Raw genomic sequence first — 15,855 nt, forward strand, 5'->3', positions numbered from 1 at the left:
AGCGTTTTAGGTTTGGAACATAAATTTTTTCTCAAATGCATGCATTTAGAGGAAGGGTGGCAGCGGATGGATCCAAGTCTCATTGCTCCAGAAGATTTCATTTTGAAAACGACAGAATTGAAGCTGGTATGCACGGAAGCTAGTTTTTCATACGAAAGAGCTGTAAACAGGATCCATCCAGACACCAACTAGTAACTATTGGCGCACCAAGTTCTTGTCAACGCAAGTTATATAGGCTTAAGTTCATACCTTAAACCACAATTTGAATAAAAATCCAAAAGAACCAAGCATCGAAAATGTAAGCGAAATTAATTAGACTTCCACGGAAGACATGGGGTCACGTCAAACAATGAAATAAATAAAACAATTGGTACTATCATTAGACAAACTAACTGCAACATTTATAAAGTAATTAAGGTTGAAGAGATGTATGTTCTACGACAGTAACGAACTAAACATCGGTAAATTTTCGAAGGCCAATATATATGAAGCTTCGGAATGCTCATAAGCTCGTTACCAACCGGCAGCATATTTTGGAGATTATAATGCTCTTCTGATGCTCCCACCCTTCTTTCTCAGGAGGAAAAGGAAGAAATAATGCTCATATAATGAATGCCGTCCCTCAGATCAATCTTTCTGCATTAAGCTTCGGAGGCTATAGACCTCTCGTCCTCTTCTTTTATAGCATCGATCATCGTAGCAACTTGGTTCATGCTTGGCCTAGCATCAGGGGAGGGATTTGTGCACTTGAGCGCCACCTGAAGCAGTTGCACCATCTGGTCCTCGCCTGCTCCACTGGAGAGGAGAGCCTTGTCGAAGACCTCCACGGTCCACTCTTCTCTAACCACAGAGTTCACCCATCGAGCTAACTCGGACCCATTGTTCTGAGTCACCTTCCCTGTCAACATCTCGAGAAGAATGATTCCGAAGTTATAGATGTCAGCCTTGAGGATGGAGCCTTGAATGTTATCGCTTGGAGCGGGGGGGCTTTGGTGGTTGTTTTTGGTCATTAGGCCATATTCACTGATGCAAGGGTCCATGTTAGTCTTGATCAAAATATTGGAAGACTTGAGGTTCCCATGGCCAATCCCATAGTCATGGAGCTCTTGGTGCATGAAAGCCAGGCCATCAGCAATGCCACCAGCCGCACTTAGCCTGCTGCCCCAGTCGAAAGCCTGACCATTTTGGCTGCCTGAAAATTACGTAAAGAGAGGCTTCACTTAGGTAACTTCACATATAAAGCATCCATTAGTTCTTTTATATAGTTCACAAAATTGCTGGTTTTGCTTGACAGAGTGCAAATATACATAGCAATTCGAGTTCAAGTTTTGCTTCAGTTCCTCTGAAATGAAGGCTCACTACCTCCATTAAAATCTTATTTCGTCTCCCCTTTATCACACCCTTTAATCTATGTTTTAGACTCTCATTCTGACTTGGTCCATCCTAATTCAACCATTCCTCCATTACTTTTAAAGCCGCCTGACCGTGGAAATGAACAAAGTCCAAAACAGAACGATCTGTGGCTCGTGCTCTTGTCCATAACCCTTAACTGAATCGAAGATAAGAGAATTGAAGGAAGTATTTGCTCGGAAAAAAAGAGAATTGAGGTCAGTCTTACCTCGGAGGAGCTTGAAGAGGCTTCCATTCTTCTGATACTCGTAGACCAACAGCTTCTCCTGCGTCGAGCAATAAAATGCCACGGCCGACAGCACGTTCGGGTGCTTCACTCGGTCTATCCTTTCCATCCTCTTGCGGAAATCTTCCGCCGAAATTGCCCAATCCTTGATCCTCTTCACAGCTAAAGCGGTCGTATCATCAATCATCACCTTATAAAGGCTGCCAAATCTTCCTCTCCCTAGCAACTCGGCAGGGGCCTTCAACAGGTCCTCAAACTTCAATTCCTTCGTTGTTGGATTCACCAGAACCACCAGCGACGATGACACCGCCGCAGGGCTCTCATTCGACGCAGGAAGGGAGTACTCCGATCTGCTTGCTGCAGTCTTAGAGCCACTCGAACTCTTGGTACTGCTGTCTGCTGCCTTCTTCTCAGAGCCGTCCTTCTTGGCATCGGCTTTTCTTCTGTAGACCAACTTGTATGTGAAGAAGAGTAAGACGACGAGACCAAGAGCAATATAGCCAGAAAACATAATGGCCTTGTCTGCGGATAAATTCTTCGACTTCTTCTTCTCCCCCGGCGAAGGTGATGGAGCTGGCGGGCATGCCGCAGGAAGCGGCTCCCCACACAAGCCAGCGTTGCCCACTAAGCTTTCTAGGCCGGCGCCTTCAGGGACCGGACCGGAGAAGCGATTGTAGGCGACGTCGAATTCCTTGAGGTTGCTGAAGTCGAGCTGCGGGATGGTCCCGTCGAGGCTGTTGTTCCGAGCGAGGAAGGTTTTTAGGCCTGATATCCTGGGCAAGTCCGGCGGCAGCTCCCCGGAGAAGTTGTTGAAGGAGATGTTGAGCCTCTTGAGATTACTCAGCAGGGAGAGAGAAGTGGGAAGGCTTCCTGAGAGACGGTTCCCGCCGAGATACAAACCGGTCAGTTCGGTACAATTGGAGATCTCGGGCGGGAGCTGTCCATGGAGTTCATTGTCTCTGAGGCTCACAACTGTGAGCGACTCTGCCTTGCAGAGGAGGCCGGCATCGATCGACCCGTCGAGGCCCAGACCTTCAAGGACTATTTTTCGCACCGTATTTGTATCCTTGCAATCCACACCTGCCCAACCATTTAGGCATGGATCAAGGGAAGCATTCCATCCCAACTCAAGATCAGTTCGGGAATTGTTACTGGAGAGTTTCCGGAGAAAACTGATAAGGGAGAGCTTCACATCATCCTTTTCCGCGTTGGCCGAGTAGGTTAGGAGGAGGAGGAGGGGGAAGGAGATGGAGATCACCCAGGTGGGGATCTTCTCCATGGGCAAGGTGGAGAATTGGTTAGCCAATGAACTGGTTTGGGGTGGTGGGATGTCGATAAGAAATGGTGGGGAGAGAAGAGGTTGGAGAAGGAAGGTTGGTGGCTTGTTTTTTTTTTTACTTCGTGTTTTTGGAGGGAATGACAATGGGAAATGTCCCAAGAGGAGATGGTTTTTCAGAAGAAAGGAGGCCGGCCGCATGGCTGAGTTTTCGAAGGATGGGCATGGGACACCAGAGTAACGACGGGCTGTGAGATTTTAAAATTTGGACGCCGGCGGGAGGAAACGGTCTGCCGGCGAGGTGATTCCGGTTGGCCGTATTTAAATGAAGCCATGCATTAGAGTTGAGCTGTCCTGCTGCTGCATCGTTGTTCAGATGGAAACATATGTCGGCAAGCCATCATAGTTGCGCTCTATTTTGACCTATTTTTTATTTTGTATGTATAAAAGAGAAATTTAGAAGGGTATGCATATAAAAGAGAATACTTAGAAATTCTCTCTCTCTCTCTCTCTTTGTTTTAAATTTTTTGGTGGCAGAATGGAGAACTGATCTGGACCTGGTAATAGCTTCCTAGACTACAATGACATGCGTCAGAGGGCACGCTCTGAACTGGTGAATCCGGCTGCTTTTCAGGATGCTTGCATGCTACCTTTTCTGAAGACTGTAAAAGCGTACGACCATGCACATATCTAAAAGGAAGGGCTCTGCCGGATGCTCCGTTCATGATGAGCCAAAATGTTGCAGACTTCTGTAGAAGATTATACACAAGAGTTCTGAAGTTAACAAGTGGAAATGGTTCATAATGGAAGAAAACATTGAGTACAATACTCAGCTAGGAAACTCCCTAGGATTCCACCTGAGCTAAATGTGAGGATGGATGGTCACTTATGCACCTTGTCAGGCAATCTCTGTCAGCACAACTTACGAGCAAGGTTTTAAACTAGCTAATTGGTGGCCTGGATATCAAATTATGAACCCATATATCAAGTACCAAAATGAAAGGTTGAAGAATTTAAGTGTGCCTAGATATCCAAAAGATATATGATAACTGAAATATCATAACAATAATTGATGTAGGTCACTGCTCTCTCTCAAAGAAAAGATATAGTACAACTGAAACTCATTAACATTCATTCTACATTTTTATCTTCAGTATATATTAACTATAAATTTTTAAAACAAGCGAGTTAGGAGGAGGAGGAGGAGGAGGAGGAGGGGGGGGGGGGGGGGGGGGGGGGGGAGATCTCAGCTGATGATCTCATATCATTTCTCAGAAATATATTTAAATATTGTATCAGCCTCAATTATGCTGATTTAATACCAGCCAAGGTGATACAAAACGCCCCTAGAGTCAAAAACAAAAGAGGGACCAATGACAATAAGCACCACTGCCTCCAATGCTGATGCCGACCATTATCTCAGCTGAGATACCATTCATTATCTCAGCTGAGATTGCCGCTGAGATGTCAACCATGCTTGTGCAGTGCTGGCTCCAATGCAACGCTGCAAGACAAATCCAGCTCCTGATAGCTTTGGTCTAAACTGGCATGGATTGCTTTTCAGTTAATTTTCATTACAAACTGTGTCAAGTCTCCACTCTAAATTTTAAACAGCCCTGTCTGCCAAAAAAACTTGTCAACCCACGACACAAGTTTGCAGAAAATAATAGAAACATTAATAAATAATAAACAGTATAAAACTGTCTACTGGTTGCAAGGGAGATAAATTCAGTTAAATCATGTTGATGGTTACATAAGTTATAGACTAGAACATTTCAAATTTTACTGAGTTGGATGCCACAAGTGTGCCGGCCATGCAGCAGCATCACTAAGGGTATTACAGATAAGCAGTACAGACATATATACCGCAACATTATAAAAGCTTGCTGCCGGTCTAATTAAGGATAAATGTTGTATTGTTCTGAGTGAAATACATGGCCTGTCACTTTAGGGGTCTGCAGCACCAAGAATGTCATCATTGGCCGACCCTGTGCTTTCATTGTCACTGATCTCTTCATCAGTACTCCCATCGAAAGAAGGATTCTCGAACTTCTCCCTCTTTGCATAACGCTCACAATATTCTGTTGAAACATTTTTTTTTTTTTTTGATATCACAATATGATGAGAGCTAAAGAAGTTCTTGCAAATGCATAACATGCATCAAGAAGAAAGATTAATCTGTTTTTTCATTAGTTAAATCAAGCAGTGCAATCACGGTCGAGAATAAAAATCACATACATTCCCTCATCCAATACTGTAAAAGAAAAGGTCGTATTGAGCGACAACAAGAAACCAAAATCTAGTACTTATAGAAGATATAAGACACAACAGCACCTTCCCGATCCACCTGATTGAGCAAGCCTCTTTATGGTCATTATACCATGAGCAACAGTGACCCAAAATCATGTCATGAGGAAACTCAAAAGTAAAAGCTAATTGTCATGGAGCCTGCCTCTACCAGATGGTACCATGTGTCAACTGAAGTTTAGCCCGTATATATAGGAAGCTTTAATTTCTGTAGTTTGTAATGATTGGAAGGTGCATCATTTTATTGATTTAGGTAACTTCCCTACCATAACTGTGCATAAGCAATGGAGCTTATGCATCATGCCTTAATTCTTGTGCAATTTAACATTTTCAGCTCCAGAAGAACATGGTAAGGAGAGGTCCTTGCTCTCATCTATGTAAGTATGAAGAAGGATCTAGCGACAGATTTGATTAGTCTATAACACATATGGATATTTTTCATATCGATAGAAGCAGGAAAAACTAGTGACCATTTAAGAGAATCATCAGTTCTATAATCAAAATTAAAGAGTTTTACTTTTTAATTGATTTTGACAGGATTTGAGTCAGGAGAATTGTACTATTATTTACATTGTATTTCTATTGACACAAATCATAATAATTGACTTGACAGTAATATAGAATATAATCAAAACTTCAACAAAATAACTTGTTATTTGCTCGTATAAGAAGCATCGAAGACATTTGTTGTCATCTGCTGTTTGTCTGGCATCACTATTGGTGTCAATCATATTGACTTTCTTGCATCTCATTAATACCCAACTTGTTGGGTAATTCATCCCTTACTGTTTATAGGTGTCCACATCCCAGCAACTCTACAATGAGTTGTGATTCTTGAGAAGATATTCTGATTCATAATACTTTTCTACTTTAGTAGCGTCTCTGAACTATATCTTGTGTGCAGGACCCTATAAAAGATCTTTTGAATAGAAATATTTCATCTATAAGATTTGCCCAAACTATAATATGGGAATGTACATATTATCTGATAAAAATTAAAAGGACTAGTTGAACATTGAAAATGCTTCAACCTTTTACTTTTTGCTCATATTGTTGCTGGTCCTTCAGCATCAGTGAAGCTGCATCACCATTCAGTGGATCAGCAGGGTTCGGGTAAAGTAACAGCTGTGGAAGAAAGACTTCAAATATGTTTGAAAGATCTGCAGCCCCACATAAACATGATGAGATATGGAAAATCCAAATATGTTTTTTAGGAAAAAAAAGGAAAAAGTAGAAAACCTGATATAAAAGATGAATGGATCACTCGAGCAAATTCAAATCATGATATACTAAACTAATAAATTCACTCATAATTTCACATATCTAAATTGATTCATGTGTAGCTTGTTTCATTAATAGTCTTCTAAAATGTGTTAGTGCGTTGAACAAATTGGCATGCAAGAATGCAAATGGATGGTCTAATAGGCAGCCAAGGGAATCCTGTAAATGGTTGTTTCTGTATTATTTTTCTAACAAACAAAAGTATAGAAAAATGATGTAATACGTTTAACTTCTAATATATGGTCTTACCAAACATTGGGCTCCAGGATTGGTTGATGACATCCAAGCATATTGAGCCGGATCTGAAATTTCCCATACAATTATGCAAAGAAAGAAACAAAATAATTGTAAATTCAGGGAAAAAAGGTATAAAAATTATTTATATTTCCTACTCTTCTAAATATATTGTTTGCAAGAATATCACTAATTGGATATATATAAAGCTGACAATACTGATGTAATAAGTCCCCGTCCCCACCCTCTCCCTTCCTTACTTTCTTTCAAAAGGCTAATGAAAGTAGAAACATCCAATTATATACAATTTTATAGATTGATCATATGAGCACCTAATCTATAAAAAATGGTGGCAGTTAGATTATTATTAAGAAAAACCTGTTCAATACATATGCTGAACCAAAGGAAAAGTTGGAGCTTACAGCTCATCGACATTAGGATGAAATATTTTGTTCAGAAAACCAATAGATGGGGACTTGTATGGGTATGCATCTGGAAGCTCAACATGGACTTTCCACACCCCACCTTCATACGGACCTGCAGGCACCGCAAGTCTAATAGCATCAAGAAGTAAAAGATTAAGATAAAAAGAAACATCAATAAAATGCTTAACAGCAAAATTACAAAAGTGGCTGCACATTGATGCACACATATATGCATCTGTAAAACAAAGTAAACAAGTGACCTGGTTTGCAAAGTTGACATGCTTTTAAGCCTATGCTAACATAACTGTTCTACTGAAAGTTACATGATCGAAACATTTATGAGACCTTTCAACATCTACCATTAAGCCTATCTGTAGCAAAGGTCTTCAAAACATTGATCATTTGCTTTACTATTCAATTTCTTGCAACTCATCTGCAAATTCCAATAAAAGAAAGGCATCAACCTCTCACCTATCTAAATTTTGTATACTGATGAGACTAAAGAAGCATGGCTATGTTATATTCTTTACTGGAGGTTGTAACCCAAGATCAAAGTCAGTAGCCAACAATTCAAATCACTCTTCTAGTTACTGTTTTTTAAGTTCACTTTCATTATTGCAAAGTTTGAAGTTGATCATACACTAGACCATAGTGAGAGCAATACAGATATGAGAAAAATTTGTTTATATTGGCAAGGTAACCACAAGGACTCTGAAATCTGGGTTCTACACCAAACGTTAAGAAATGCCCTTCATCATAGTTACTTTGTCAGAGCTCAATATGGAGATTGCTCTTAGCTTTTGAAACCTCAATGGCTCAATCCATGTCACTATATTTGTACCATGCCACCAAAAATCAGAAAGAAAATCTTCATGATTAGTTTTTGTTTAAGCTTAATAGAGCCTCTAAGCTAGGTCCAGAAATGGTTTAGGCCAGGCCGAGGCCCGTCAGGCTGGGCCAGCTTCAATTTGGGCTTTGGGCTTGGCCCAAGGGAGTTCAGATCGGGTGTGGGACCCATTGTTAGATTCCAATAAATTTTGACTTGGCCCAAGCCAACCAAAAGCCCAACTCAACCCAAGCCTAAGTGATAATAGTGGGTTTGTGGTTAGGGTTTTCCCATACCCTATTTCTAATTTTGCCAAATGGCAGCAAATGGGGATCCTCTTTCTTCCTCTTCAATCATCTCCCTCTTCGACCATATCACCTACCTAGTTGCCTCCCCTCAATATCCACAATGACATTGCCACCACTGCTAGATCCTTCTTTTTCCTAAACTGCTCCCATGGCTTCTCACCATCGATGGATGCTGCCTTGCCACCAAGATCGGTGGAATCGTCCCGAACCGGGCAGTTCCATTCGTACCAAGCCGTCCCGGTGGCGGACCAGGACGGTTTTGGCAACGGAAACGAAACCCGTTGTTGGAGAAGGAGGAGAAGAAAAGAGAAGAAAAGATAGAGCGAGCGGGAGAGGAAGAGGAAGGAAGAGAGAGGGAAGTGGAAGCCGGCCGGCGGAGGCCAGCGAGCTGTACAGAGGATGCTCCTTCGGGCTCCACGGCCGAAAAACAGGCTGGGTCCTCTATTTTGAGCGGCCACTTTTTAATTTCGTGATTTTTAAGTGAAATAAGCAAAAATCGCGAAATAAAAAAAAAGGTGCCGACTTCACTTAAAAATCGTGAAATAAAAAAGGGCCAGACCCTTGTTTTGAACGAAACAAGAGATCCAGCAGCGGAGCCTTCCTCCGCCTCCTGTCTGGGTCGCTGGCCTCCGCCAGCCCTCTGCCGGCCCTCCTGTCTCCCTCCCTCTCCCCCTTCTCTCTCTCTTTTTCTCTCTTCCGTTCGCCCTCTCTCCCGCATCCTCTACTGTGTCAGTACAGGCCCGGCACGGCACGGCATGGGCCCATATCAACCCGTGCCGCCGAGCAACCGGTTCGGAGCTCGGTAATGGCACAACAGACCATGCTTGCCACCATCGCTATAACCACTATCAGCAAATCTGCTCCTCTCCCTCCTAAGCACGAATGGATACCCATGATCTACCCTGAACCACCCTTTTGGCTGATCAAGGCTTGTTTAGGTTTGGGACCGTTTGGCCTTCGGACGTGCTTGGGCCTGTGTCAAGCTAAGCCAGGCCCTATAAAAACTTTTCAAGCTTAGGCCCAGGCTCTAAGCCAAAAAAAATTTCAAACTAGGCTCAAGCGAATGAGAAGCTTGTCCGTAGCTTATTCCCAACCCTATTCTCTGCCAAGTAATGGTCATATGTTAGTGATAAGGCCTTTACCATACAATTCCTCGAGCAATATCTCCAATAGAGTTCTAGGAAGAAGGATTCTAAAACATTTAGCAAATTATAGGGCCCCAAAACCGGTCACTTCTATTTAACTTGTAGCAGAATTTTACCCGTGCCTTAAATTTGTCTCTCATGCTATATATAGGATAATTATATAGATGTTCAGTGAAGGATTGTCCTGCCAATTGCAAATCCACTCACAAGACCACCCAAAGTTTAATTAATAACCTACCATGCGAACCTCAATCTCTCATCCATGTTGAGAGTAAATTCACCAATATTTACACTTCATTCACTCTATGGCTCCTAAGTATTATTTGACACCTCCTAGACAACACATACACACTTTTCTTACTTTCTCCTTTGTTATTCTTAAATTGATCAAATTGCAGACTCCACTGACCATTGTTTAACCATGGTAATATGCATCTTCGTTTATTATTGTTACATCACTTCAAAAGGAAAGAAGAAATAACTTACCAATCACTCTAGCACGAAGGGCAAATATCATGTGATGAAATTTTGGTTTATGGTTTTGTTTTAGTGCCCAAAACCTTAGGCATCAAGTTGATTAGACAAAGTCCAAAGTTTGTTGTACCGGTCAGTATCGTACCGAACGTACCGCACGTACCGGTACCGAATCAGTACGCAGTTTCGTACCATACTGACACTTGATATGCCTTGCATCTCGTACCGTACTACATACCGATACCGTAATAAAATATACCGGAACGGAATCCAGGTATTGAGACGCGAACCTTGACACAAACTCTTACAACGTTAAATTATACTTAGATCTACACCAACTCGTCTGCTCAACTCATTTAGGAAATCAAACTTGCTATTTTGTTTTCTCATTTTCCTTCTCCTCCAATCAGCTAGTCAATTTCCCTCTGTATAGATGCCTATATTTCTTAGGGAGAAATATGAGGAGGTTGTAGTTGTCTCTAATTAGAATCTTCCTACCTAAATCAGAATTGCATTTTTAACTTGATCTACAGCAACTAAGTTACTTTCCATTTGAAGTGAGAAGTTCTCGAATTCTGTGAACATACTCTTGATCGGGCCCACATTCCTACAATTTTGTCAATGCATAGCTTATTTGATCACTGGGCTCAAGTATCATGTCGAGTTGCAAATTTAGCTTGTCACCTACCCACTGTATTGCAACATTATAATATTAAGATAGTTAACGGTCAATAACCTGAATCACAACGAGATTGATTTCCATTTCATTCACAATGAAGACCTCATATCTCTCTCACCTTCCATATTGACCATCTATAAAAAAAAAATTGACAACCTTCTTGTGATGCCCCACATGGTAGAATATTAGAATTGAATATAAGAAATCCCATAGATGTACATTTGTGAGTAATTCCCATGCCTGTCCTAACATGTACTAGCTAAAGTGTATCCAATAATCTACTAATCCCATTAATACTATATTTTATTTATACGCTTTGTTTCTTTCATCTTTTAATTAGAATCCAAAACATGATAAGCAATAATTAAGGTGTAGCCTTCCAGAGGAAGCAAGGATAAACAACATAGACAAAGCCTAATCCCATCTATTTGTAGTAGCCCATTTATTCTTTGTATGAAAATCTTAGTATATATTAGAGTAATATTAAACTAGTAGCAAACAAAATGTATAATACAACCTTCAATCCCATGGTGGTAGCTACACAAGAGGATTGACATACAAGGATTAAACAGCTGCCTAGGACCCACTATTAAGAAATTTGTGCACCAAATAACGATTGCATGGAACAAAATTAGTTCTTCCTATTTCATTATAGCCATTATATTAAAGGATAGATTTATCTTCCAAGTAAAACTAGGAAACCATGCACCTACCTATACATGTCCACAGGATCATACGAATACTATGCCATACTTGAATAAAAGAAAAAGGTGAGGGCGGATAAATAATATACTCTCTTTGGGGCCATGAAATTCAACGTTAAATTCAGAAAGCCCATCATTTATGGTCTCCACTGTGTAGTCACTCATCATCCTGCAAAAGAAAAAAAGAACCAATTAGTATTTGTCACAATAATTAGAGAAAAAAAATCATTTTAAAAGAGAGCAATATGGCCCCTTCTGGTTATTTAAGAAGGCCATGTCAACATGTTCTAGGAGATAAAAATGGGGCTTGTTGGAACAATTAGATAGCCCAAAACAGGTAGCAACATGTTAAAGGGGATGGAAGAGGCAAAGATGGCATTAAATGCAGACATGCTCATGAAATCTCAATGTCAAAATTGCAATTTTTATATTAATATGGTAAAGGGACTCAAACAAACAATGGCAGCAACAGTTAGCAATCAAATAACAGTAATCGTAAAACTAGAGCAAGGTCACCTCTTGATGAAAATCATGTTGCTTTAAAAATCCACCACAAACTAACAAAGCCTTCTACAACTCAATCAAACCAGTTGAATAAGTCATGATTTTACGAATGAATCGACATAAAGTAGCTCTCTTATGCTATAAGTGAGTAAGACAGTCTAATGATTGAGTCTGTTTAGAAGCAAGGAGAAATTTAGCCTTAGTCTTCTACTAGAAAACTTACGGTATATCTAAGACTCAACCTAACAACAAAATGTTACAAGAGAATACAGTAATTCAGTGGTTGCAGGCACCGACCACCACATAAGCTGCTTCGGTGGATGCTGGTCACAAGGTTATAGTGCTCAAAATTCATCAAATTCACTATATCTTTAGTCATAAAAGGGAATACATAAGAAAAATTCAGCAAGCATGCCCAAATTGAGGGGTGAGACTTTTGGTTATGGTTAGAGATTAAGAACTGCACCAGAAAGATTGTTTGCTCGCATTTTTCTTCTGCCTAATGCACCAAATCCTGCACGATCACAACCTGCAGTTTCTGAAACTAGTCACCTTCCTTCTAGATGATTTACATAAATAGATTATTCTGTAACTATTAAATAAAGATTTTGCTTCAGATCCCACAAACTGTCACAAGAACTAGATAGTTGTCTCAGTTGTATGTATTATGCTTCCAGAAGAATTGACATATCCCAAGCCATGCAGGATTTATCAATTACACACCACTTAGCGACTGCAAATCAAAGTACAATTTGATCAATTTTAAGTCCTAGTACTGCAGGCTGAGCCTATGTGAGATGGTCAAAAAAATGAATCACAATACAAGTGCAAGTAACAAGAAGAACCAGCATAGAGTTAGAAGTTAGAAGAAACAATCAGATTCACAAAGAAACTGGTTGAAGATTTTGTACAGCAAACTTCATGAATTTCTTATAAAATTATCATGCCATCCATGTATTTTGAAAGGGCCACATTTGTTTTCACCTGCCCTGCTACACTAAGCAGGCATATTGTGGAGCTTGCATTGCTCCCTGGCATCTCTCCATGGTTATGTTAAGAAAAAAGCCTATCAATGTGGAGGAAATAATGGAGGAAATAAAAATGCTTACATAAGTCACACTTCAAACAAGGATTCATAATCGAATATTGTGGCACTATATCTTAGCCACAAAAGTTTTCTCCTATTTCCATCAAATGCAACTAAACAATTAATGGTTACACAAGTCTCACTGCAGACAAAAGAGTAGTATAAGAACTTACAACTTCATGACATCCATATCTCGCCTCTTGCTTGGAGAAGACATCTTCGTTGAATTAAACCCTATTTTCCAACTGCTGCAACACCAACATCAAATTAGCATATATTGAAAAAAAGCCAGCAATGATACGTTCAGAGTTTAGTCCAATTTTATTGGATGTTTCTTCTTCTTTTTTTTGATAAAAGCGGCATTTCATATAATTCTAATATGAGTACATCCTGCCTATTGGACGTTTCTTAGAAGACAGTTGGCGAAACAGAAGGATGCAAAATAAGAATGACTCAAACAAACCTGAAATCAAAAGCCAATTGCTCAAGATGACTCATAAGAATGGGGTGAACTAAAGGAGAAGAAACAACTATTTCGATTTCTTTGCTAGTCCAAATCAATTTAGCACTGACTTTACACTTGTCTTCAGAAGTCAGGTTCCCTCATAATGCCTAACTTACAATCAATCTTGTTAGGGATAGGTGAACCACCAAACTAATTGGAAATCTCTTCTCAAAAATCCTTTTGAGCGTCGAGTCTAGTAGGTAACTAAAATATAACGATTCAAAAGTTATCGCTCATCAGCTTATATTCTTCTGCATTTTGCAATCTTATAATTTCCAATAAGTAATCATAACAGGCTTAAATTTTCCCTTGCTAAAGTTATGCAAGAACATCGAAACAGCTTAAGATATAGACATTCGCACAAAAAATAAAAGACATGAATCCGTTAAATAAAATTAATAGATCGGTCGGATATGAATATATCGAATGCAACCTAGAAATTCATACAACAAGAATAGGGGGAAGAATAAACGTATTGTTACTTGAACAACGCATAATCGAATTCACAAGAAAGAGGGAGAGCGAGCAAACGAGAGATTAACTGATTGTTTTTTTTCTTCTTTTTAATTGTTTTATGGAACGGCTGCGTCCGTGAAAGAGTGAAGATATGCATCGAATTGAAAAGGCCATAAAATAAGATGGAACAAAAAAGATAAAAAAGGAAAGGAGGGGCCTGCTTCCGACTTTAACGTCTCTTTCGGCCTCCGACCGGCTTCAAACGACACGCGAGCCCACTGCCCTTCAGGGCTCGTTTGGTTCGCAGGAAAAGGAGGGGGGAAAGTGTGGTCAACGGGAAAGTAATGAAATGCCTCTTGTTTGGTTGGAGTTTTCAAAGGAGAGAGATGGGAAAGTTGTATTCCCATGGGAATATGATTCCCACATTTCATGGGAAAGTCTTTCCCATGAGAAACATGGGAAAGTTACTTTCCCATGAGGTGGGAATCACTCCTTTTTTATCTTTTCCCAAAAAGACCCTTCAACATTAAAGAAGCATTAAAGAGGCATTAAAGAACTAATTTTTATTAGGGGCATAATAGGAATTATACATAACTTTCCTAGGAAAGTGGAGGGTGGTTCTATATACACCCCCCTATTGCTCAGGACACCCCCCAAAAATTAAAAAAAAATTAAATACTCTCTACACCCCCCCATTTGCTAAGGACACCCCTAAAAAATTAAAAATTCCTAAATTACCCCCCACCCTTCCCACCCCCTCACCTAAATTGCTCTCTACACCCCCCAAACCCCCCCCCCCCCACCCCGCTTTTCCCCTCCAAAACACCCGCCGGCTTCTCCCTTCCGAGCAACGAGCACCTCGCCGGCGGAGGAGGAGGGGGGAGGCGGAGGAGGAGGACGGGGAGGCGGGGGGAGGCGGAGGGGGAGGTGGGGGATGGGGAGGAGGAGGAAGGAGGACGGGGAGGTGGGGGAAGAGGAGTGAGAGGTGGCGGAGGAGGAGGGGGGAGGCGGAGGAGGAGGACGGGGAGGTGGAGGGGGAGGACGGGGAGGTGGAGGGGAGGAGGGGGGGGAGGTGGGGGATGGGGAGGAGGAGGAAGGAGGACGGGGAGGTGGGGGAAGAGGAGTGAGAGGAGGTGGCGGAGGAGGAGGGGGGAGGCGGAGGAGGAGGACGGGGAGGCGGGGGGAGGCGGAGGGGGAGGTGGGGGATGGGGAGGAGGAGGAAGGAGGACGGGGAGGTGGGGGAAGAGGAGTGAGAGGTGGCGGAGGAGGAGGGGGGAGGCGGAGGAGGAGGACGGGGAGGTGGAGGGGAGGAGGGGGGGGAGGTGGGGGATGGGGAGGAGGAGGAGGTGGTGGAGGAGGAGGGGGGAGGTGGAGGGGAGGACGGGGAGGTGGAGGGGAGGAGGGGGGGGAGGTGGGGGATGGGGAGGAGGAGGAAGGAGGAAGGGGGGTGTACTGAGAAAATTTCAAGGGCAATATGGTAATTACACTAAAGGTTAGTTTGGGTATTTTTTTTTTTGGTTTTTGGGGGGTGTCCTGAGCAATAGGGGGGGTGTATATAGAACTACCCGAAAGTGGATGGTCAACCAAACATAAGCACTTTGGAAATTTGTCATTTTCCAATGGTTAACCAAACATGCCAAAAATACTTTCCTAGGTATTCTCTTCCTAGGAATATGATTCCCAGGAATCATATTCCTAGGAGGGAAAATCCTTCCCGCGAACCAAACGAGCCCTCAATCTCTCTCGCACCCGTATTAACCGACCCTGCACTCTTTCCCCTCTTCCATTCGATCATCCTCCATTGCAATTCGTTTGGTTCCGAGTAATCTCGCTCTCTAACCAGAGCTGGTCAAAAGGACCGCAAAAAATAAAAAAAGGTACAAATACTTCTAGATGTGGACACGGAGCACTAACATCTGCCATGATCCAGTGGGGCAAAACCCATTCCTTGCTGCATCCTTGCTTCGGCCCACTCCGCAGCCTGATCAGTATCTCAAATGGCATAACT

General features: G+C 41.7%; 2 protein-coding genes across 11 annotated transcripts; both read right to left on the reverse strand.

Moving 5' to 3' along the window:
• Positions 1-355: 355 nt before the first annotated feature.
• On the reverse strand, positions 356-3,397 carry LOC103700918 (probable inactive receptor kinase At2g26730). The gene is made up of 2 exons (XM_008782817.3): positions 1,619-3,397; positions 356-1,192 (listed from the first exon to the last, which is right to left on the reverse strand). Exons 1-2 carry the CDS (start codon positions 3,111-3,113, stop codon positions 642-644), a joined length of 2,046 nt encoding a protein of 681 aa, XP_008781039.2. The 5' UTR covers positions 3,114-3,397; the 3' UTR covers positions 356-641.
• A 755-nt stretch (positions 3,398-4,152) lies between these two features.
• On the reverse strand, positions 4,153-15,704 carry LOC103700845 (ubiquitin-conjugating enzyme E2-23 kDa-like). Of its 10 annotated transcripts, none has more exons than XM_026802132.2 (8): positions 15,579-15,704; positions 14,076-14,130; positions 13,060-13,131; positions 11,385-11,464; positions 7,157-7,271; positions 6,750-6,802; positions 6,251-6,379; positions 4,592-4,993 (listed from the first exon to the last, which is right to left on the reverse strand). In XM_026802132.2, the coding sequence occupies exons 1-8, from the start codon at positions 15,640-15,642 to the stop codon at positions 4,860-4,862; spliced, it is 702 nt and encodes a 233-aa protein (XP_026657933.1). In that variant the 5' UTR covers positions 15,643-15,704; the 3' UTR covers positions 4,592-4,859. The 10 variants fall into 10 exon arrangements, with proteins under 10 accessions (XP_038985192.1, XP_038985193.1, XP_038985195.1 ...); XM_008782724.4 differs by having other exon boundaries at positions 13,060-13,134; XM_039129264.1 differs by lacking the exons at positions 4,592-4,993; positions 15,579-15,704 and adding an exon at positions 4,153-4,528 and having other exon boundaries at positions 6,258-6,379; positions 13,060-13,134; positions 13,874-14,129.
• Between the last annotated feature and the right edge of the window lie 151 nt (positions 15,705-15,855).

This window comes from Phoenix dactylifera, chromosome 1, assembly GCF_009389715.1.
Source record: "Phoenix dactylifera cultivar Barhee BC4 chromosome 1, palm_55x_up_171113_PBpolish2nd_filt_p, whole genome shotgun sequence".
In the NCBI taxonomy this organism is placed as follows: Eukaryota; Viridiplantae; Streptophyta; class Magnoliopsida; order Arecales; family Arecaceae; genus Phoenix; species Phoenix dactylifera.

Excerpts from the sequence above, each read along its gene's own strand:
- LOC103700918 (XM_008782817.3), bottom strand. The coding sequence starts at position 3,113 with ATGCGGCCGGCCTCCTTTCTTCTGAAAAACCATCTCCTCTTGGGACAT. Across the intron at positions 1,193-1,618 it reads CCTCTTCAAGCTCCTCCGAG|GCAGCCAAAATGGTCAGGCT; the intron begins GTAAGACTGACC and ends CGTAATTTTCAG.
- LOC103700845 (XM_026802136.2), bottom strand. The coding sequence starts at position 14,004 with ATGCATATCTTCACTCTTTCACGGACGCAGCCGTTCCATAAAACAATT. Across the intron at positions 11,465-13,059 it reads GATATGGATGTCATGAAGTT|GATGATGAGTGACTACACAG; the intron begins GTAAGTTCTTAT and ends TTTCTTTTGCAG. Across the intron at positions 6,803-7,156 it reads CATCCTAATGTCGATGAGCT|ATCCGGCTCAATATGCTTGG; the intron begins GTAAGCTCCAAC and ends GGGAAATTTCAG.